The sequence below is a fragment of the Triturus cristatus genome, chromosome 9, assembly GCF_964204655.1.
Source record: "Triturus cristatus chromosome 9, aTriCri1.1, whole genome shotgun sequence".
Taxonomy (NCBI): Eukaryota; Metazoa; Chordata; class Amphibia; order Caudata; family Salamandridae; genus Triturus; species Triturus cristatus.
Window position 1 is genome coordinate 588,453,106 of NC_140592.1, and position 23,749 is coordinate 588,476,854.

General features: G+C 47.6%; 1 protein-coding gene across 1 annotated transcript in view; it reads right to left on the reverse strand.

Annotated features, from left to right (window-relative positions):
- Positions 1-4,500: 4,500 nt before the first annotated feature.
- Positions 4,501-23,749, reverse strand: part of SAE1 (SUMO1 activating enzyme subunit 1) — a 382,599-nt gene continuing 363,350 nt past the window's right edge. The window contains exon 9 of the mRNA XM_085625631.1: positions 4,501-6,794. Within this exon, the coding sequence (XP_085481757.1) occupies positions 6,702-6,794 (93 nt within the window). The 3' untranslated portion in view covers positions 4,501-6,701. The remainder of the gene's footprint in view (positions 6,795-23,749) is intronic.

The window sequence follows — 23,749 nt, forward strand, 5'->3', positions numbered from 1 at the left end:
CGTATCCTAGAAAAGAAGAGTGAGGTCATCTACTTGGTAGACCTGGGCACTAGCAGGTCCCCCAAAAGGGTGATACAAGTGAACCACCACAAACTCAATTGTGACGGGGCTGATGTGATCATGCTGATGGTTAATGATGAGTTTCAGGAGAGTGAACCTCCCCCTGACCTCCTCTCTTACAGCCAAGATGGGTCAGTAGATGGAGTTGTCTATTCAGAAACCCTCTCTGTCCAACAACAGGCCGATTGCAGACAGGTTCTGCAGCAGTATGCACAGCTCTTTCCTTAACCCCTGGTCAGACTCCCTGGTGTTCCCATGATGTGGACACTGGACACAGCTTGCCAGCCAAAACCAAAATCTAACACCAGTCTGATCAAGTTAAGGAAAGCATCAAAGGTGAGGTTAGCAAAATGCTGTAGTTGTGGGTAATAGAGCCTTCTGAGAGTCCCTGAGCCAGCCCAGTGGTCCTACCCCCCAAACGCATCCACAGGGTGGAAAGAGAGAGATGAGGTTTTGTGTGGACCTCAGGGGCCTAAATGCTGTCACCAAGACAGATGCACACCCCCTCTCCAGAGCCGATGAACTGATAGATAAGTTAGGGGCTGCCAAATACTCGAGCACCTTTGATTTAACTGCAGGGTACTGGCAGATTGGCATGGCCCCTGCAGCAGAAGAAAAGAAAGCATTCGCCACATCTGATGGGCACTCCCAGTTCATTGTGATGCCCTTTGATCTAAAGAATGACCCTGCCACCTTCCAATGGTTGATGAATCAGGTCCTTACTAGTTTGGAAGGATTTAGTGCAGCTTATCTAGATGGTATTGCTGTGTTTAGCTCTTCCTGGCAGATCACCTGGTCCACATGGGGAAGGTTGTAAAGGCCCTGCAAGCTACAGGCCTAACTATCAAGTCAGCCAAATGCACAATAGAGCATGGAACTATTGTGTACTTGGGCCACCTCGTAGGTGGACGTCAAGTCCAACCACTACAACCCAAAATTCAGACAATTCTAGATTGGGAAGCTCTAACCACCCAGACCCAAGTCAGGGCATTCCTTGGCTTGACTGGGTACTATAGGAGAATTACGAAGCGGTATGGTTCCATTGTGACTCTCTCATAGAACTCACCTCCACCAAAATGCCCAAGAAAGTAAATGGATAGTTGGCTGCCAAAAGGCTTTTGACACCCTAAATGAGACAATGTGCTCAGCACCTATTCTCAAGGCTCCAGAAAACTCCAAGCAGTTCATTGTGCAGACTGATGCCTCTGAGCAAGGGTTAGAGCGGTCCTATCCCAGACCAATGATGAGGGACAAGACCAACCTGTTGCTTTCATAAGCAGGAGGGTACTCCCCAGGGAGTAGCGTTGGAGTGCCATTGAGAGGGAGGCCTTTGCTGTGGTTTGGTCCCTGAACAAGCAGAGACCATACCTGTTTGGTACTCACTTTCTCGTTCAAACTGACCACAGACCTCTCTGATGGCTAATGCAGATGAAAGGGGAAAATCCAAAACGTTTGGAGTGCTCCTTGTTCATCTCCCTACAGGGAATGGATTTCACAGTGGAACATCGACCTGGAACTGCCCATATCAATGCAGATGGCTTTTCCAGATGTTTCCACTTAGACAATGAAGACTCTCTAGGGTCAAGGTTAGCATCGTCCTCTTTCTTTTGGGGGGGGGGGGGGGGAGGAGTTGTGTAGGAAAGGTCCCCTTTTTGCATAGTTACCCCCCACAATTTGCCTGACACGATGCACTTTTGACTTGGTGTGCCCTGGGTCCCTGCCAATCAGGCTCCCAGGGCATGTGCTCTTTCCAAAAGCTTTGTAAAAGGTACCATGGGTACCAAGGGCACTGTGACCAGGGAAGGCCTCTAAGGGTTTCAGCACCTATTGTGCCACCCTTAGAGGCCCTTTACCATAACACGCACACACTACCATTGCAGTCTGTGTGTTTTGGTGCAGAGAAAAGTTAAGAGTCGACATGGAACACCTCCCTGTGTGCCATGCCTGCAACCTACTGCCTGGGGCCTAGGAAAGTCACCCATCTGGCAGGGTTTACTAGCCCCAGGTGAGGGTACAGTAATATGAGCCCTGTACCCCCACAGTGTCTAAGTCCATTCTTAGACACTAAGTGTAGTACAGCTATAAAGAGTATATGGTCTGGGAGTTGGTCATTACGAACTCCACAGCTCCATAATGGCTTTACTAAAACCTGGGATATTTGGTAGCAAACTTCTCAGCACATTAAACCCACACTGATGACAGTGTGGATTTAATGTAAAATTCACACAGAGGGCATTTTAGAGATGCCCCCTGAAAAGCGACCAGCCATGGTGTGGTTCCTGAATGGCTGCCCACCATTTGCCACCACCAGACAGGCTTCTGGACCCCTAGGTAGAGGGCATACACTCTCTAGGTCCAGAAACAAAGCCCATCCTGGTCAGAGATTTCATGCCTCCTTCCCTAGGATGGGTTGGGTAAATGAAAAGGAAAGCTTCAAAGGCCTGCTGCCACCGGTTCTGACCCCCACTTTGGGTGGGAGAATTGGCGGGAAAACTGAGCTAGGAGGAGAGGTGTGCCCACTTTTGCCAACCCCAGCCCTCAGGTGGGTGAGGCAAGGTGAAGCACACAACTCAGTCCCTTCCATCTTGGAGATGAGAGGACTCAACCCAATCAGGAAGAGGCTCATGCCCCCCCTCCCACTGGAGGGTGGCATAATAGGGGTTGTACTCACCCCAAGGAAGGGACCCATTGATCCCGGTCTGCACACCCCTATAACGCCCCTAAGCTTCGCATTTGAGGGCAACCCTGAACCTTGCCTCCTCAGACTTGAGGAAGAAAGAAAAAGGACCAAAGAGCCATGCTGACCTAGGAAGAAGAGGACACCTACTGCTTGGCTCAAGCCCACCTGGGCTGTCCCAACTCCGACCTGCTTACAGCAAAGAAACCGATGTGTCCATCAATCCCACAGAGCCTGGAGGATCTGCCCTGCACTCACCTTACAGACTGTCTCCCGTGAGCACCAGATTTGCTCAACAAAGACTCTTAAGACCAGAACCCAGATGGCTACACGGTTTTGCACCACTCTGCACCAGACACCCATGGCCGGAGTTTGAGTGGCCCAACACCACAAGGAGGCCTCCCCAGCAATCCAGACCTGGGATATGGTGATCCCCAACATCTCTCAAGTTTCAGGACGAAGCATGCAGCCTCAACCTGAAGGTTACCCCTGACCACGACTGGAGCTGGTAAGAACGCCCAATGCCAAATGACACCCCTGCACCCAACGCCCCACACACATGCGTGGCCTAACTGGCGGTGTCCAGGCACCCCCAAGAACCCAACCTACCTCTCCTGCCGGTGGTCGCCTTCAGGAAATCTTCGTACCCGAGTCTGCAGCCTTTAACATTTGTCGAACCAGAGGTCTCCATTGGAATCCACAGGGTCCCAGTCTTCTTCTTCGCACACTGCACCCAGCCGCCCCTGTGCCATTGGTGGTGCAGCTCCTGTGCTGATTGTAGGCCCCTGCAGTGCTGACCTTAACCCCACAAACTTTGCACAATCACCCTGTTCGTAAGCAGACCCTGACCGAAGGCCCCCTTAGCCCCACAGGGTAACGTTGGGCCCCTGCACTCTGCACCTGCCGCCCCAGTGGCGCTGGTGGTGCAATTTGAGTGCTTACCTAGATCTTAGGGAACCTTGGTCCTAACCCTCAAAACTCCCACTCGTAATTTGTTTACTTACCTGAGAAACCGCTAACAATCTTTCCCCATTGGAACCAATGTTGTGATGTTTTGTTCCTGAAAATGTTCTCTGTTGAGCTGAACTTTGTACAAAAGAAAAAGTAACTACACTGGAAACCTTAAAAAAGTGTAACCTACCTTGTAATGTGAGACCCCCGGTGTGGTGTCTAGACATACCACCCCGAGTAGTCGATGCAATTCAAAAGTAATCTAAAAGTATTCCAAAAATAGTTATTGTATAATTTAAACAGTTTTGAAAGCCAATACAAACCTGTAACGATTGCAAATTCACCCACAGCTGCATTTCCTTGTAAAGTCTTGCATTTGAGAGTACATTTTACTTAACTGTGCCAAGTCATGCTTGATTCTAAAATTAAAACACAAGTATACCTTTTTTTATACTTGGGTAATTTGTTTGGATTCAGTCTCTGAGTGTGTGCTATCAGTCTGGAGTGAGTGAATACAATAAATGCTTAGATAGATAGATAGATAGATAGATAGATAGATAGATAGATAGATAGATAGATAGATAGATAGATAGATAGATAGATAGATAGATAGATAGATAAGATAGGCAGACAGATGAACAAGTTGCCTTCAAAAAAGCATCATTGCTGTGAAAACTACTGCACAATTTTGATTATTCGTAAATATTAAATAAGGTTGTGTAATGGAAAACTGCATGTAATGTTTTACAATGGCCTATCTGATGCTCAGGCTAGAACTGATGAGTTTGTTCTCAAAGAAAATGTCTCAGAACAAGAACTTTATCATTTATTTTTAGAAAAAACACCTTTAGAATGCATGTCAAAACTCACACAATACAACTGTTTTAACTAACAGATAAAACATTACATAAACTGTATTCTAAGTAATTAACAACCAAAACCTTAAGTCATAACCTACGAGGACGTACATTTCTGCCATAGCCATTCACACGGTACCACCTTCCACTACAACTAATTAATGGCACAGACTGGCCGTGAAGAGAAAATAATGCTTGGTACAGCTAACTGCATTTCGTCGCCCATAAACATTCTTATCAAAATCAAGATCACATTTAGTTAATCTCACAAAAGTATGCAACAGAATGCTTCAATTTCATGTAACAGCCATTTTTCATAACCTGGCTAGAAGCAAAGATAGGCTTCATTATCAGACTGACAAATGAAATATAATGACAGTTTTATCTCACTAACATCACTGTGGCTTTGTACAAGTTTGTGGGTCGAAACACATTTTTTTTCTTTAGAGGAAAAGGTTCCTATTATTCTTGCAGTCTGCCTTGGGCGACAAGCTAAAGCGAAACTGCTCCCATGAATAGCATGATCGTTTGCAGGCAACTAGGTAAAGTATAAGGATGTCAGAAAACTAACAAGAGGGCACAAAAGTATTTTCAGGATTTACATCGCATTACTGCACCTACAAAGGGCGATATGGTTTCTACTAGAAGATCTTCACAATGGACTTTCAAATAGATAATTAATTTTCTTAAATTGTAGTAAATGCAGCTGTAAAAAGCAATACAGATTGTGATTTTTTTGTTTAAAAAAAAAAAAAAAAAGCTTTACGCAAACGTAGATTATAAAGCTAGATCACGAAAGAGAAATTCACCTTTGAGTTTCGAATAAAAAAATGCTTGGATTTTCATGTTCTCTGCAGAAAAGGTAGATTACTTTAGTGCAAGAAGCATTTCATTGATTAATATGTCGACATATTAGTTTATAAGTTAGAATGGAATATTAAATGATGAAGCATAAAGGTATTTCACAAGGACTGAACATAAATATTAAAGCATGTCAGGCACTACTTTGGCCGAGAGGGGAATTTAATTAAGGCTCACAACCGAAAATGGGTTTTAATGACAAGAAAATTACTATGCCTTAAACAATCTTTCCTTGTATGGTCCTATTCAAGAGATTCTGCAAAGTGTAAATGAGGCACTCACCATAACAGTAGAGTTAGACTAAGACGACCTAGGACAAACTCCATTTGATCTGGTGGCTTGGTGTGAAATTAACTTGTTTCAGGTATCGAATGCCATTTGGTCTTTAAAAGTACAATTTACTAGTTTGCAGACCAAGCAAAGAGCAAAATTGACCAGCCTGATTTACTATAAAAATACTCCTTACATAAAAAGGTGTGGTGGCACTTGCCAAAGGAATGCAGAAAAAAAGAACACCACCCAGTTCACGCAGCAAACATAGGCAAAAAGAAACAAAACTACTAATTGACCTGTTTTTATGCCTAATCAATTAAGGAATTCCCAAGGTAAACATCCACATAGCGACAGTGAGAAGTGGCTAAAATGAACTATAGAATACCCAAAAGATGATACAGACAGTCAATTAGGCAGAAAAACAGTGTAGCTGCAACAAGACAATAGAAGAAGGCTCAAGGCAAGGAATGAAATGTGCCAACTGACTATAGGTGTGGAAACAGTTTGTCTTGCGTGCCAACTTAATCCTTGACAAAGATTTAGAAGAAGGGCAGAAAAATTGTAGTTCTACTATCCACTGGATCCCAGCAAAAAGGGATCTCGTCAGACACTCCAATTATCCAATAATTCAGTGAAAAACATCAAATGTTTCAGACTTTAGTCAAATTAGAGGTCTGCACAGATTTTAACCTAAAGATAAGGAAAGACGTGTTGGTGACCAAGCCGTAAGCAAGAACAGTGTCAATTCTGGCCGTACACAAGATGACAGCTCAATTATTAATCATCACTTGTCAGTGATTAGGCTGATGGTGAATGAATGAGCTTTCAAAATAAAGCAATGCTCCCATTTCCTCGTTGGTGAAGAATCTAAGGGGTTATGTGTGGGTGCCCCAGTGTTTTATGGAATTCTGTTGCAGGTGACACAGCAACCACTGCCCTCTGAGTGAGAATATTGGGATTAAAACATTTTTGGGTCCGTTTTCACCCCAAATGTGTTTTCGAATTATGGCAACATCAATCTTCTATTTGGCACCCAAGCAATCGACAATTCCGCTGCCTTGTAATCCATCGAAGAAGAAGAAATTGTTGTGGGGCGGGTCTCTCTGTGATAAAGCCTGGAAGAAAAAGCAAAATATTTCAGTCGTAACTACACCACATCATACCTTCAAATAAAAATATCTGAATATTGTTTTCTCAATTTGTTCAGAAACCATGAAAAGCAAACAGATTAGCATTATATTTGACTTGAGCTTTATCAATTTAGTTATGTTGCAAGTGTTCCATATTCCCGAACAATGGTATCTTATTTTTCACATGCATCATTTACCATCACAATTAAAAGTGTGCCTGTTTACGTCGCAACAACCAACACAAAAAATGATCAAAAATCAGTTTTGACATATTACACAAACAATTTCAAGTCTCCCTAATATCAGTTCTCCTGCATGGTCTCATTTAATTTGATACTTTTCTTGGTTCAAAATTGAGTATGGTATACATATTTATATTAAGATGTGGTTAACATCCATGCTTATACCCACGACAACACGTATTTTGCAAAATCCCCTTGCTTAATTAAGGCAATAGTGCGTTAATAATCAGAATTTTTTAACACACTCTGTAAAATTAAACAAGGTAACAAAAAAGAGGGATGAAATTTACTGAATGTGTAAAGGCCAATAAGGAAAATGTTCCTGTTCCTAGGGTGTTGTGCTGTAGATTATCATGCTGTGCATACTCCTTCCATCTAGTGTTGTGCCCGGAAGTTTGCAACTTGTTTTTCTTCAGTTGTGACTCTTCCTTTAGTCCGTAATGCACCAAGGCAAAGTCTCCAACTCAAGATTGCTTTCTTCTGGCATCAGTCTGGATTCTTGAGTGCCATCTCCGGACCGACCAATTCTTCGCCAGATTCGTCTGGACCAGCCTTTGATTCTTCGAACTCAGCAACTTCTAGAACAGTCTGCCTACCCTTCACACAGTTGGACGACTCTTTATCGACAGTCGATTTCCTTTGGAAGCACCACATCAGACTTCTGGACGCATCATGACCGGATGCGCCCACCATAAACAAGCGTTGGCTTTGTCGTATTCCAGAAAATGTATGCAAGGCGTTGTTATGGAACCTTTTCAATTCTGCTCAAAGGTGCAATGCCAAGAACCCCTAATAAGACGAACACAGCATGTGTAAACTGTGCCTGTCACGGAAACACGAAGATGCCTTCTGCAAGGCCTGCTGGGTTTTCCACTGTAAGAAAACCCTCGGGTACCAAATAAATAATTGCTGAGCATATTACAACACTGAACCTCCACTCAAACTCTTACATCTTCGGCCAGAAGATCTGTTCAATGCCCAAAAGGATGAAGGCCCGTCTGGCCATCCAGCCACCCAAGAAGGCAAGAGACCAGAGATGGTGCCGTGTCCTCTGAAGTCTCCAATGTCAAGCAAGAAGAGATCAAGTACTTGTCCTAGCAGCACTCCAGACCAAATAGCAGGTCGACACCTAGGGCCCAAGGCCCGCCTTAGATGCAATAGCCATCTCAACCTCCAAAGCGCCCGCGACCAAAGGCACCAACTCTTCAGGTCTGGCTCCACCACCGGTCACTGCTTGACCACGATAGCCTTCTTAAATGCTGAATTAGACTCCAATTAAGGGTACGAGCGACGCCACCCACCAATGCTCCCTTGGCACTGAGCACTTGGATTTAGAGCAAATGACCCCCCTTGAAAGCAAAGCCTAGATAGGCCTTGAGACCGGCACCGACAGAACCATCGACGCAGAGATCATACACCACTGAGGGGTAGATCCAGCTTGTTTTAGACAGAAAGAAGATCTACATCGACTCCTCCACAGGAAGCTTCTCGCCAAGTCTCCTAGTCTTGAGTTCGCCCGCGCACACATCCTTATCCCTAAGAAATGGAAGTTGATCTTTGGGGTGGCCTTATCCATTGAGGCTTTTACCCCTCCTGGCCCTAACAGGGTTAGGGACATTGTCACTAGCTCACCATAGCCTCACCTCCATGACCACTACACGTTCTCCTTAACCACTGCCACCCCACCACACCCTTGCATACATTAACAGCCTGACTTTCCACAATTTCTTCCTAAATCTCCTCCGACACATTAAGAGCCAGGTAGTTCATACCACCCTCAATTTTCATAACACACTCAAGTTCTGAAAAAATGGAGTTAACTCCTGGGAGCATCACGTTTCATTTGCTTGGCATACCATGAAAGGATTTGAATATTCAATGAGTGTACTTTATGGCTTTTTAAGTCAAACCTATGTGAAAATTGTGCTTTAAATGTACTTCTCTAACCCATCTGTTTCTATACGTTCAGGTAGGAGAAATGTCCCATAAACACTCACCCCTCCCTATCCCTTCTTCGAAGAGGTCAGATGCACACCCTGCTATTCAGGGCTAGTATTAGGCCCCACCACTTTTAAAGATCACCAGACGCCGAATGCAAAAACAGAAGATAAACAGTGTCTTGATGAGCACTGTATACTTTCTGCAACTTCCAATTCAGAAGCGTACACATGTATTTGTAAAGCGCACGTTCACCCAGAAGAGTATCTCTATGCTGAATGAGCGCCTTGAGACCTTTTGGCGATTTGTGCGCTCTATAAAAACGTTTGACATTGACATTGACATTGAATAATAGATGTTTATTGTTACCCAATCCAATGGTACTGATTTTATCTACCTCAATAGGATAAAAGGCTGAGTGGACCCGCCAGGATTTGAACCATGAGGTTAAACACAGGCATCTACAGTGGACACATTAGTCCACTAAGCCACCAGATCCAGCAGAAGTGTAAATTACTCGCACTCTTTCAGTTTCAATAAAAACCCAAACTAGAAACCAAACACGTTTCAACTAATTATTGAATTATTTCATTACACCCAGGCCCTCGTCAGCAGCAGACTGGACTACAGAAACGCCCTCTACGCGGGAGCCCCGGCCAAACGACTGCAACGCATACAGAATGCCTCTGCACGCCTGATCCTCGACATCCCTCGCCACAGCCAGAACACACCCCACCTGAGAGACCTGCACTGGCTTCTCGTCAACAAGAGGATCACCTTCAAGCTCCTCACCCACACACACTAGGCACTTCACAACACTGGACCAGCATACCTCAACAAACGACTCACCTTCTACAGCCCGAACCGCCAGCTCCGCTCCACCGACCTCGCACTCGCCACCGTCCCCCGCAACCGAAGAGCGACCACCAGCGGCAGATCGATCTCCCACCTCGCCGCCAAGACCTGGAACACCCTCCCCATCCTCCTACGGCAGACCGAAGACCTACTAACTTTCAGGAGGCTACTCAAGACCTGGCTTTTCGAGCAGTAGCAGCAGCCCCTCCCCCCCCGCGCCTTGAGACCCTCATGGGTGAGTAGCGCGATTTACAAATGGATTGATTGATTGATTCTGTGAATACATTAAATATTGATGTTTTTGAATAAAACTTCACCTCTGTGCTTCGTACTCGTGATAGTGACTTGCAACTATACTTAATAATAGCGCATTCAAAATAAGGAATAATTTCAGCCAATACTATAGATCATATTTCAATATGTGGTCAATATAAAGTTATACAAGTGGACGAAAGTTGTATTGTTCTTTCAAATCTTATTCCCCTTCCCCCTATGGTTTATCACGACATTACTCATTGCGGTTTAAACAAGGGGAACATTTAAATTAAATCATGGCTGTTTGTGGTATAAATAATTTAGGTTCCCAGTACTGTTCTGAGTAGTGGCAAATAGAAATTAGTAATTTTCCCCTGGCACATCATTTCAGCACCCTAATATAGGTGGAACCGAACATAAACATTTGTCCTTGTTGGGTTATATTAATCATGCAGTTCTTACAGAAGTTGAACAATGTCAATTATTGTGATGTCAAGGTTCAGATAATGTGACATCACTTCCTGGTAAGTGTCAGGGTGAAAGGTCATAGGATGTCACTTCCTGTGATGCTATTAAGGTCAAAGAATGAGGGATGTTATTTCTGCTACCCCTGGCAATTTGATGACTCAAAATCATTGAGTGTGAGTGTATACAGTGTGGCATATACAAGACCGTGAGACTATGTACAATATGTATATGTTTACTGGGACCAGTGGGATCCATTCTGGGTTTCCTCTGGTCTAGCGTGGTGCAAGAAGGACGACACACACTGCCTTCCCCAGACAGAGGAAGTGTACTGTTTGCTTTCCTGAAGCCAGAGGATGGAGTCCCTGACACTGAAGTGAGGGAGGATGGGACAAGACTGCTCTTAGAAATTCCAAGGACCTTTTACCATAGGAATGCCATTTAGATTTTCTTGAGCACTGCCATTTGTCAGACAGCGGGGGAGAGTGGGTGAGTCTGAAGATACTAGGCAGGACCTATTGTTTGGGCTGGCCTGAATGCTACTTCAAGGAGGCAGATAACAGCTTAGTGCAGAGTTTCCACAATTAATCTGCACTTTGCCAGAGAAGCTGTGGTATTGCCTAGTGTTTATTGGCTTGCCTGCTGAGAAAGGGAAGGAGAGTGCCCAGTCCTGTAAGAGGAGATGCTGCTGAGGCGGAGGGACCCAGCTGTGCCCCATGTGTGTGGGAAGCCCTGAAGAAGCCACCATCCAGTGGGCGTGTCCCTGGGTTCGGTGTAAGCTGTGAGAGGTCGTCTGGTCTACCAGAGCGTTGCTCTTATGGTGAACTGCATGAAAAAGGACAATTGCAAAACCCCAGACTAACGAGTAGTTCTACAGAGAGAGGACTGGCGCGGTCACTAACAGCACAGGGTGAAACCACAAGGGACCAGTTGCAACTGAAGAGGCCTGGAGGCAGAACATGACACCTGACAAGGACGCCCAGCAAGAAGGCCAGCCCTCGCCAGTTCCGCCCGCCAAGCAGACATATGAAGTGGTATGAGAGTGAGTGAGAAGCGGGACCACCACTGGGGAAAAAGAGACAAAACGGAAAATGCTGACCACAGTGTACTAATGTGCACACAAACCAACGCCCGCCAAGCTAAGCCCTGCGTCAAGCAGGTAACAGCAAGACACAACCTTCAAAGGCTAAAACACTGCAAAACTGAAAAAAGCCAAACACCAATAAGGTTGTATACAGATCAGTAAGACCCCTTTGGGGTAAATAATTATACAAACTGATCCCCCAGTTGCCATAGGTAAACCACTTAGTGATACATGCACATGTATCTAATTAAGGCAAACTCGACTTACAGGAGAGGACCACCCTATAAGGGGACAGGGCACTGGGGCAGCACCATAAAGCAGAGAAGAGGGCATCAGGGTGGGTGCAGCATTTCCATTTAAGCACTGTTCGATGGGCCAGTTTTCACACAGCTGTGGTATTAAAAGTACTTTCTTTTCTAAGAACACAAGCACTTGGCTGGACCATGATTTACTGGATCAGTTGGTTGACAACAAAGTTCAGAATCTTTGCTGCCCCCCCCCCCCAATTAACTCCCTGAGAAGCCATTAACTACATGCACTTGCGACCTTGAGAATTAAGGGAGGGAAATGGTGTACATCAGAGTGGAAGGACCTCATCACACCAGTGGCAAATTACCTCAGACTTCATGGTCGGGGCCATTTAGACAGTCTGTCCTGTGCCCCCTTGAACGTAATCTGGCACACTCTACCTACAAGGAGATCTTGGGCTGTCAATTTCAAGTATAAATCTCTGGCTAGAGGTCTTCTAATTTTTCTATCAGGCAAATGACTTATCTGTACTTAAGAGCCCTGTTGTCATTTTTTGGCAGAAGAGACCGTCCTTGACCAAGTGAGAGGCAGGTAAACAGACCACACACAGGTCATGCGGGTCAGAAACAGCCTTAAATTCCCCACAGGAGGGGCACTTCACAAGAAGTAAAGGCATTTTGAAGCCATATTTCCTGAAGGTGTTAAAACATTTGGAAACTGTTCAAGTCTTTGTAAGACATTCAGTAAAGTTGAAAAAATACATTTGTGAGGGAAAAATCAGAGAAAAAGAGGGCTGGAAAAACCCCTGAAGGCTTCAGAAGTCCAGTCAGCACTATTGGGAAAAAAGAACTTAAGTCTGTGAGGCAATCTGCCAGTAAAAACCCTGCCTGCACATTAATGAAAGCTACGGGTATACGTACAGCTACAGTGTATGCGGAACATTGCGAGTGCACTTTTGACCTGACTGACACCTATTCTTTTCCTCTGCATTTATAGCAGGGTTTCAAGGTATTTTAACAATTCAGCACATTTCTACAGTTAGTTGCCTCAATGTGATTTGCTTTTAATTATAATGAAGTTACTTACCTTCGGTAACACGATTTCTGATCGATACCCTATCTAACAGCAGATCCCTCATGTTTAGAATATCCCCAGGAGCTAGGTTGCAGCCGGAAGACTTTTCAGCGTAGCCTCTGTATGTGAGTAGGTGGCATTGTGCGGCTCAGATTCTTACCTGCTTTGCTATTTAAGTGTGTTTTGGGCCTGCATGTAGCACCTCCCAAGCACGCCGACATCAGTTTCTTTCCAGACGAGCAGAAGTTATCATAATGAGAAAGATCGTCTTCAGGGTCAGGCGACGTAGAGCACAGCTGATGCAATGGTTGCAAAGGGGTGCACATAAAAACCTAAGGACCAAATTGAGTTCCCACTATGGCATCACAAGTTGTTTGGGAGGAAACCTATGGATTACACCTTTAAGAAATCACATCACAACAAGTGATTCGAACAAGGATGGTTGGTCCAGTAAGTGCGAAAAGGCCAAAAGGGCTAACATTTAACCTTGGTCACTGCAAGTCCTTATTGGCCCAAAGACAAAACAAAAAGACATCCAATAGCTTGGCCTGCAATGGGTCCCTATCGCAGGTGCCATACCATGCCACAAATGTGTCCAAGCACAAGCGTAGACAGACTTTACAGAAGAACGCCTGCCCGCAAAGATGACATCCAGTGCTTCAATCAAATGTAGTCAACTGGCACCACTCGCCCTCCATGCATGTAGGTATATATTGTGCAGGGTCAGGGGCAAGTCCCTGCCCTGGAGCTATGACAGAATAACCTCTCAAGCAGTAACCTGATCAAAGGACAGATGTTCATGCCCAGACGTTCCAGGTACTACACTCTCTTGGTCCAATCTGGAGTTACTAGGACGACTTGGACCTGGTCGTTCCAGATCTTCTTCAGAACTCAGGGCAAGATAGGCAGTGGCAAGAAAGTATACAGGAGCCTCGTGTTCTACTCTAAGCAGAATACGTCTTGAATAATAGTGTACTGGGAAATGCCAGTGCATAAACGTGCTGACTTTGCATATTCGAGGCAGTGGTGAGATGATGAAACCAGGGTTCTGGCCATTGTTGGAAGACGCCGTGAGCCACTTCTGGGAGTAAATGCCATTTGTAATCTGCTAGGCATCTGCCCTGGAGTGCACAAATAGGGAAATTCCCTGACAATTTAGTCAGTTACAGAAGTGAAAAGCCTCCTGGCACAGGGACGAGCACCACACCCTGCAGTTTGTTGCCACACACCATGGGGCGGTGGTGGTGTCCACGAGGACCTAAACCAACATCACCTTGATGGATGCCAGGAAGGCTTTCAACGCAAAGCGAATAGCCCCAATTTCAACACGGCGATGTGAAAAGGTGTCTCTGCCGAAGACCAGAGTCTTCTGATCTCAAGATGTCCTCCCCAACCTGTTAAATGGTAGCGGCAGTTTCAGTCGATAATCTTTCAAGGATTTGCCCGGCGGTAATCGCCTCTCATACCACTCGATGATTTACCAATAAAAGAGGCAGGCGCCGGAGACTGGAAGGCAGGAAACAAAGTTTTATTCCGTCGGAGCAGAACACATCAGATCAGACAGCAAGGTATCGTCACGAGGTGCTCTAACTGCATCTCTGAGACCTGGTCTCTTATACACTGGTTTATTGCTTTATTACATATAGTACATTCTTGAGATTCCCTTGATGCCTGAAAGAACATCCCCTGAAGCCCCGGCTCAGATCCGATCCCACACATAGATACAGTAGAAGTTCCCACCCTACCCGCAGTGGGAGATGGCTATCGCGCAGCAGGGAATTCCGCTAATTCCCGGGGGTGTGTGCAACTGGCCGGGTCTCAGGGGGTAGGGGCTTTGATCTACTGTAATCCCTTTGATGTGGGGTGTTTCCCTTACAGTAGGGGCAGTAAACTGCATCCGCAGGGCTAGGTGATGGCCTGGGACCAGTTCAGACAATGGGGCGCAGAGGAAGGGGGTTATCAAAGGAGAGGCATGACCATGTATGGGTTGTCGGTTGGAAGTGGTTCCGTAGCAGGGTCGCGCAGAAGGAGAGGGTTTATGGCCTGTATGAGAGAGCGGGGGTGGCCGGCGCGCGGGGGATGCTTGCAGCGCCAAGGGAAAACGCTGGCGGTCGAGAGTGAGCGGGGAGAGAGCGGGGTGCCTAAAATGGCGGCCGTGCATTCGTTGTGCGTGGCGCTGGGGAGAGGCAAGATGGCGCAGATAATGTTCAGTTTGCACGCTAAATTTCCACAGTCCTCCCTTTTAACATGTCTCGCCAGCTTGCCTAGTTTGGATCTATCCCCATAATACCCCGTACCTCCACCTCGTTCAGAGCTTTCATCCGCTCAGTTTCAAAGTCCAAAGTCTTAGGGCAGATGCAGTTCATAAAAAGCGAACATAAAGGTGGCAGACACTGAATCCCCAAGCAACATCCACATAGTAACACAATCGGTATCAGGATAAATGAAAACAGTCTCCATCCCCAACCTTTAATAGTGTCCCAAAACCAACTCCCCAGTGACCATTCTTCTTGTTCTTGATGAACCTCTGCGGACAGTCTGTGGAGATGTTCAATTGCTTTGTAGACTGAGGGTGAGTTATCCGGTACGTAGGTACAACAGCTGGACCCAATGATGCGGCATGCTCCTCCACGATCTGCCAGAACCACGTCTAGAACAAGGCGGTTCTGGAGAGCCACCAGGCGGACGGCCTGAAGCTCAGCGGTGTTGTTGGCGAGGGCGCCAGCTGTAATGTTCATTGCCGTTTCGACTGCCTGGGTTAAGTGGCGGATGGCACGGCTGTTTGCCATCGGACCCCAGAGTGGAACAAGGCCTTTGACTGCGTCCATGAACTGTGCTCCGGTGGAGTCGGCCTGCACAATGTCTTTGGCCCGTTTCTGTCGGTGATGGTTTGCTGGAGCCACATACGTCGGAGGAAGGACAAAGGCGATGTAGCAGGTGCCTCCCCAACCTTTCGGAAGCCAGGTGTAGGCCTTAGTACCACAGACGAAGTACATATTCGGGGAGGCAACAAAGGAGGGTGGGTCAACTGAGTCCAATGTTCGGGTGATGAGGCAGGAGCTGTGGCCCACCAGCTGTGCCCCCAGGCCTTCGAGGCATACAGACCCAGTGATGTTGATGACGGACAGGGCCACTGTTAGGGTGGCGGCCGTCCGTTTCCGGAGGTAAGAGAAGGTGGGTCTGGCTGGATTGTTGAACACTTGCATTTCAACTCGTTCTTTGGCAGGGATGTCCATGTGAAAGGAAGTGTTCGATCTCAGAGGGCAGAAGAGGGCAGAAGTTCTTCCAGTTTTGTTCAGCCAGAACCCATGGTAAAAGTGTGACATGGTTCTGCCGGAAGTGGCATTGTCCTTGTAGCTTTCTTGCAGGAGGATTAGCCAGGCGAGGCAGGAACCATGGACAGAAAAAGGTGAAGGGATGAAAGGGATAGAGTGTCCAGTGGCGTGTGGTAGCAGTCCACAGATCCAGCAATTAGTGGCGTTGGTAGCAAGATTGTGTTGGTGGAGCAACTGCACAAAAGAGTTATTCCAGAACTCCTTACGCCTTTCTCGGAGTTGGGGTGAAAGCGAGATCAGATGATGTTCTTTCGTGGTGGTAGGTTGAACGGTGGTCAGTAATGTCTTATGAGCGGGTGTGCTCTCCTCCATGATCCAGAAGGTGACCATGAGGAGAAGGCAAAAGAGAAGGGTAATGAAAAGTGCAATAGTCTTTAAGCTGTGCATTCGGTCAGTCTTTGGGTTTCTGTAGTGGATCTTCGGACGTCCGGTTGCTTCCATCATCTTCATGTCGGGCGCTTCCATCACCTTCAAGAGACTCGGTAGCGGGCAGAACCACAGACTTTGTTTTAGTTTCTCTCCTGGTGGCCTTTTAGGTGACTAGGCTACCGTTCTGAGATTTCCACTTAGCCTGTGGTCTGCTTAGCCGAAGTTCTCTCCTTTCGTTGCAAGTTATACCCTTCTTTGGATGGCACAGTGGGATCGGGATATTCAATCAACTCAAGTGTCTCTGTATCCGGGCCGCGGTTCAGGGATGGTCGGTCTTTGTCCAGTAGTTCCTCTTGGGTGGTGATGTTGTCCGTGGTTGTCAGGGTCGGTGATACCTTCTTGCAGTGGTGTGCATGCAGCCAATTGCGTTTCCCCTCCACTCGAAGAGCTGTTCGGGTGGTGATCAGGACTTGCAGGGGGCCCGTCCACCGGGGCTCCAGACTCTTGGTGCGCTGGAAGTTACGCACTAAGACGAAGTCACCGGGTTGGATGTCGTGTCCCGGGCCCCTGGAAACATCGGGAATGGCGTGCAGCACCTGCTGGTGGATAACAGACAATGTCTTAGTTAGGTTATACAAATAGTCAGACATGAGGACGTCCGGGACGTCGTGGATGGATGATGGTTTTGGTGCAGTCCAAAGGTTCATGGGCCGCCCAAAGACGACCTCGTAGGGGGTTAAGTGGTGTTTGGTGGGGGTGGAACGCATTGATAGCAATGCTAGTGGGAGAGCGTCTGGCCATCTTAGTCCTGTGGTGGCGACTATTTTTGCTATCTTAAGCTTCAATGTGGCATTGTGTCGCTCAACCAGGCCTGCAGATTGGGGATGGAAGACCGCATGGAACTTCTGTTTTACACCCAACCCTTTTAAGATGAGTTGGATAACTTCGGCTACGAAGTGGGGGCCATTGTCGCTCCACAAAATTCGACAAAGGCCGTATCGGGGGAAGAATTCCTTCAGTAGTACTTTTGCGGTAGTCATAGCGGTGTTATCATGGGTCGGGTAGGCTTCCACCCACTTGCTGAAGGCACATACAACGACAAGCACATACTTTAAACCTTGGCACCTTTCTAGCTGGACGTAGTCCATTTGTAGGACTTCAAAGGGGTGATTGGGGACCCCAAACCCTCCCCGGGGTACAGCAGTTCCTTTCCCAGGGTTGTGTTGGAGGCATACTAGGCATTGTTGGACCAGACGTTTGGCTGAGTCCGGTATTCTGTCGTTGTGCCAGACTTTGGAGATGAGTTCGATCATGGGGGCAGACCCTATGTGTGCGGGGGAGTGTGCCATGGTCAGCATGGGGATCAAGTATGAGTCGGGTAGCAGCCATTTGTTCGAGTCTTTAGTTCGCCAACAACCGTCATCGTCCTTCAATCCTACCCGGGCCCATTCAGTTAATTCGTGTGGTGTGCTGGCTAGTTGGATATCCCTAATCGTTTCCCTAGCATCCTTCCATTTCTCAGTTTGTGACCTGGTCACGTACATACGGGTCGTGGACCTATTCTCGGCTGTGGTTCGGGCAGTAATGTCAGCTAGTGCATTTCCCTGACCTATAATGTCTGTCACCTTCTTGTGTGCCTGGCATTTGATCACAGCTAACCGTGTGGGGAGGAGGACTGCTTCGGTCAGGGCAGAGACTAGGTCTCCATGCAGGATGGGTGTGCCATGAGAAGTCAAGAATCCCCTCTCTTTCCATAAGAGCCCGAAGTGGTGAACTACCCCAAAGGCATACTGACTGTCTGTGTAAATGTTTGCGGTTGTCCCTGCTGCCAGGATGCAGGCTCGTGTGAGGGCAATTAGTTCAGCCGCCTGTGCGGATCGCTGTGTGATGCGGGCCGTCTCAACAACTGTTCGAGCTGTGGTGACTGCATAGGCAGCTGAGGTGGTGCCATCAGGGAGCTTGATGCATGAGCCATCCACCCACAGTTCTCCGTCAGGGTTCGGGAAGGCAGTATCCCGGAGGTCAACCCTACTCTTGGTCTGTTCGTCGGTGAGGGTCACGCAGTCATGTATAGGGGACGCATTGGGGTCAGTGTCAGGGAGAGGTAGTAGAGTGGCTGGATTCAGAGTGGTGCATCGTTTCAATGTGATGTGGGGTGCAAGCAGAGTCAGTTCGTACCCAGTCAGTCGTGCGCTAGTCAGGTGTTGAGTTTTGGTTTGGTTCAGGAGGGTATCAACAGCATGGGGCACCAATACAGTGAGGGGGTTCGAGAGCACGATCCCCTCACTTTGTCGGATAGAGACAGCAGCGGCGGCTACTGCTCGAAGGCAGGCGGGCAAGGCTCTGGCTACGGGGTCGAGAGTGGCAGAGAAGTAGGCACAAGGGCGTTGTTTAGGGCCTATGGACTGGGTTAGGACAGACAATGCGCATCCCTCCCTTTCGTGGGTGTAGAGGGAGAAAGGTTTAGTGTAGTTTGGGGTTCCTAGGACTGGGGCTGAGCAGAGGGCATCCCGTAATTCTTTGAAGGAGGATTGGCATTCGGGTGTCCAGGGGAGGGGGAAGGGGGTATCTTTAGCCAGCAGGGAAAGCAGAGGTTTTACGATAAGACTGAAATTTGGCAACCACTGACGACAGAAGGAGGTGAGGCCCACTAGGGACCGCACTTGCTTCTGAGTTTTGGGAACAAGGGTTTCTAGGATGGTTTGAATTCGGTCAGGGGTAAGTTTCCTCCCGTCTTTGGATAGTAGGTGGCCTAGATACGTTACTTGGGGCTGGCAGAATTGCAATTTCTTTCTGGAGACCTTGTGACCGTTCTCCGCAAGGAAGCGGAGGAGGTGAATGGTGGCTGTGACGGCAAGTGGAGTGGTGTCGGCCGCCAAAAGAATGTCATCAACGCCACTCCATCGGGTAGTTGGACTGCATCTAGTTGCCTCTTGAGGGCCTGGCTGTAAATACTGGGACTCTCAGTGTAACCTTGGGGTGCCCTACAGAATCTGTACGAACGGGCTTTTAAAGTGAAGCCGAACAGGTAGCGGCTGTCTGGGTGGATGGGGATGGAAAAGAATGCGTTCTTGAGGTCAATAACAGTAAAGATGGTGGCGGTGGATGGAATCAGGGTGAGGATGGTGGTGATGTCTGAGACTACGGGGTACTGGGGTATGACTACTTTGTTAACCTCTCGCAAGTCAACAATGAAACGGTAGGCTTTCTCATCCCCCTCGCCTTGCTTCTTTACAATGGGTAGGATAGGGCTGTTGCAAACATTACTCGCTACTTCTTCTACCACTCCTGCCTCGACCAGGGACTCTATGATTTCCACCAATGCCTTCTCGCCTTCGGGGGATATCCGATACTGAGGAAGCTTTGGGAGCACTGCGTCCGGTCGGACGGTTATGTGTACCGGGTCGATCACCATGCGCCCTACATCTGAGTCGGTTTTAGCCCATAGATGTGAAGGTAATGTGTCGAGTAGGGATATATCGGCATCGGTTATAGAGAGCATACGCCGAGTGTGACAGGGTCTGGACAGATCTGGGTTATCGTGTAGGATGACTCGAACTCCGTCTGGGGAGCATCTGATAGTGGCTCGAAAATGTTTTAGCAAATCAAGTCCCATAATAGCATCGGGGGTGTTGGAGGAGAGCAGAAAGGTCGTGTCAGTGGTGTTATCTTCTAAATCAAAGGGGATTGGTGCTGATAAGGGGTTAGTGGAGGGCGTTCCGTCAAAGCCTATTGAGGTTACGTGTGAGCCAGACAAGGGTGCCCTAGGAATCAGTCGTTTAGATAACGCACTACGTGTCGCCCCAGTATCTACCAGGAATGGAGATTTTGTGCCCAAGACCTTAGCGGTGACGTAAGGACCTTGCTGGTCAACACGGAGTTCGACTGGATCCCTCCCTTGCCCCTGGCGGTCCTATGCGAAGTCATGAGTGCTTTCATAGTCGGACTGCTGACACTGGTTTTGTCGGGGGCGATCAAAGGTGTTTGATCTGCCTGGCCTGTCGTTGATGGCGTCGTTCGTGTGCCCTCGTTCCCGTCCTCTATTTCTGTGGTCATATGCTGTGTCTCTGGGGTTCCTATTTTTATTCATTTCCAGAAGGACCGGGCACTGGGATTTCCAGTGTCCGAACCCTCTACAGAACGCACATTGGTTCCCATCTAAGTCTCTCCGTCCGTTGTAGGGCGTAGGTGTATGGTCTCTAGGGGGTAGCTTTCTAGGGGCGGTTGGTTGGTAATTCTCTTTTGGGGGTTCCCTTCCTATGGTCACCCCCTGCAACTGTGCTATCATCACCCTCTCCTTTAATTCCTTTTTCTTCTTCTCTGACGCCCTATCGTTCTCGTTCTTCTGGTTTTCGTAGTATTGGGCCATCTGGAGAATTGCTGCGGGTTTGGAGGCTGCCCAACTACTCTCGCTGGTCTGTAACTTCTGGGAAACTTCTGGCGACAGACCCTTTACATAATTCTGGACAAAGAGGTGGTGTCCGGTTGCGGTGGTCATGTCTTGGCCACTGTAATCGGAAAACACAGTCTCGAATCGGGAGAAGTATTCAGACACATCTTCCTGGGGTTTCTGGCGGCAAGCTGTCACTATCGACCAGTCTACCTTTCTTTCTGGGATTAGAGTCTTCAGTTTTTGTACAATCTTGTCTGGGAGCTCTAAGATGGCTTTCGGGGGTTTCTGTCCTGGCTCTCGCTGTTTATCTATGGTATCGAGTTGTACCCAGGTATATCCGAACGGCTCAGCGTGGTCAACTTTCCGGATTTGTTTCCACACATCAGCCGGCAAACATAGCCCAAAGAACAAGTCGATATCTGCTAACGTCATTATCGTTGAGCCTAAGGCTGTGCCTAATTCAGTGTAGAAGGCAGTCGGGTTCTTTCTCAAGTCGGGTAGGGTCTTTCTAAAGGTCAAAATATCTTGCCGGTCCCACGGCTGGTAGACCCAGTTATATACAACCCTTCCCTTCGCATCTTGGTGGTTGATGTCGTCGTGTGTTCCCTGACCCCGTGGGGGGACCCAGTAGGGGGCAGCTTCTTTAATGGGCATCATGGCATCGGCCCTTCCTCCCTGGGGCTTAGTTGCCATGGGGGTTTCCGTTGTGGTTGTCTGTCCATGTTCTTTAAGGTGTCGGTAGACCTCGAGTGTACGAGTGAAGAGGTTCGTTACATCGCCCTCTCTTTCTTCCCCAATGTCTACCTTCCTATATAGGGCCGCTAGGCCTTCGGGACCTTTATCGTGGTACCTATTCTCATATGTATTCAGGGTGCGATAACAGAGCCGTACGACGAAGTGTCGTCTGCGGCTGTCGGCATACGATTTATACACGTCCGTTATATACTCCTCACTTTCTTTTCGCTCCACCAGCGTCCCTACTATCTTGTCAATTCCTGCTCGTTCATCTTTAGTTAACCGATTCATTCTGGTGGACTCTTTCTTTCCTATCTCATGGTCGTCTAGCGTTGTAGTCGACGTTAGGTTCAGTACAAGAGGCTCAGCCGGCGCGGAGGCCGTGAGGGCCGAGGCCCCTGTACTGCTTTCGTTCGTGTTCGGGGGTTGTGGGTGTTGCACTACCGATTGGGAGGGTGCATACGGAGGGGGCATGTAAATGGTCGGGGGACCTAACAGTAATTCGTCATTCGTTTGCTGCTTGGAGGACAATACAGGGTAGAGCAGAGAAGGGGTCCTAACAGCGTACTGGCCTGAGGTTTCGGGCTCCTGTCTTAGTTTAGTTTCCCTTCTCTCTTTTATGTCTTCTTCTAACTTTTTAGCGGCAAGGTGAGCTGCCTTTCGTAATTCCTTTTCTGCTTTTACTTCTTCCCTCTTTTTCCGTTGCGTTGCTTCTTTGCGCCACATGCCGATACTGTCAAGCATAGTAGGCGTCGTCTTATTGCTACGCAGAGCTATTTCTAGTGCTTCTATCTTATGGTCGTCGAAGGATCCCATCAGTGGCCACTGACTTTCGGGGTCCTTCTTGGTATATTTATGCCACAGCTTGCTATAAGCTACGGCGACTAGTCCATATTTAGTGAACATGTCCTTATTAGGGGTGCCTTCCAGTGGAGCCGGATGGTTCACCTCTAATAAGCGGTCCGGGCAGAACCAACTACCAATCAGTGGGGAGAAGATAGGCATGACGGGTTTCAACGGGGACAAAAGTCAGCACTACCTATCTTTTCACTGCTTGCAAAGACTAGACAGAATATCTCTATTCTTCGTTATTTGTAAGCAGAGAATACCTCCAAAGAACCAATATCGAACAACTAGTGTTCGGACAATCAATCAATCAATCAATGGGGAGATAAAGATAGGCACGACGGGTTTCAACGGGGACAAAAGTCTGCGTTACCTACCCTTCACTATTTGCAAAGACTAGACAGAATATTCCTATTCTACGTTATTTGCAAACAGAGAATATCTCAAAAGCACTATTCTTCAAAACAATCAATGTTCGGACAATCAATCAATGGGGAGATAAAGATAGGCACGACGGGTTTCAACGGGGACAAAAGTCTGCGTTACCTACCCTTCACTATCTGCAAAGGGAGAGAGAGAGAGTATTCCTACTCCTCCCCGTTTGTAGACAGCGAATATCTCAAAAAGAACAATCAATGAGCAATACTAGTATTCAAACAATCAATCAATTATTTCGCACTTTTGTCGTATTTCACGACCTTACCCGGACCGCATGGACAGTTTCTCGTCTTCCGCCTCCAGCGCCCGATCGTCCTCTATTCTCCGTATTTGCCGCGGCACTCCTGATGGTTCCCAGTCAGGACCGTAGATCACTCGAGAGAGGTCTGCTCGGAACCAGTGAAGTTCGGATGATCGGCTGCCAGACGAGGGTCTATTGGGCAGGAGCTCTCCCGATCGTTGCAGTCGTTCACTCTGTCGTCGGGACCTCTCCCACTGGATCCACGTGTCGCTGATGGGCCCCACGTTTGGGACGCCAATTGTTAAATGGTAGCGGCAGTTTCAGTCGATAATCTTTCAAGGATTTGCCCGGCGGTAATCGCCTCTCATACCACTCGATGATTTACCAATAAAAGAGGCAGGCGCCGGAGACTGGAAGGCAG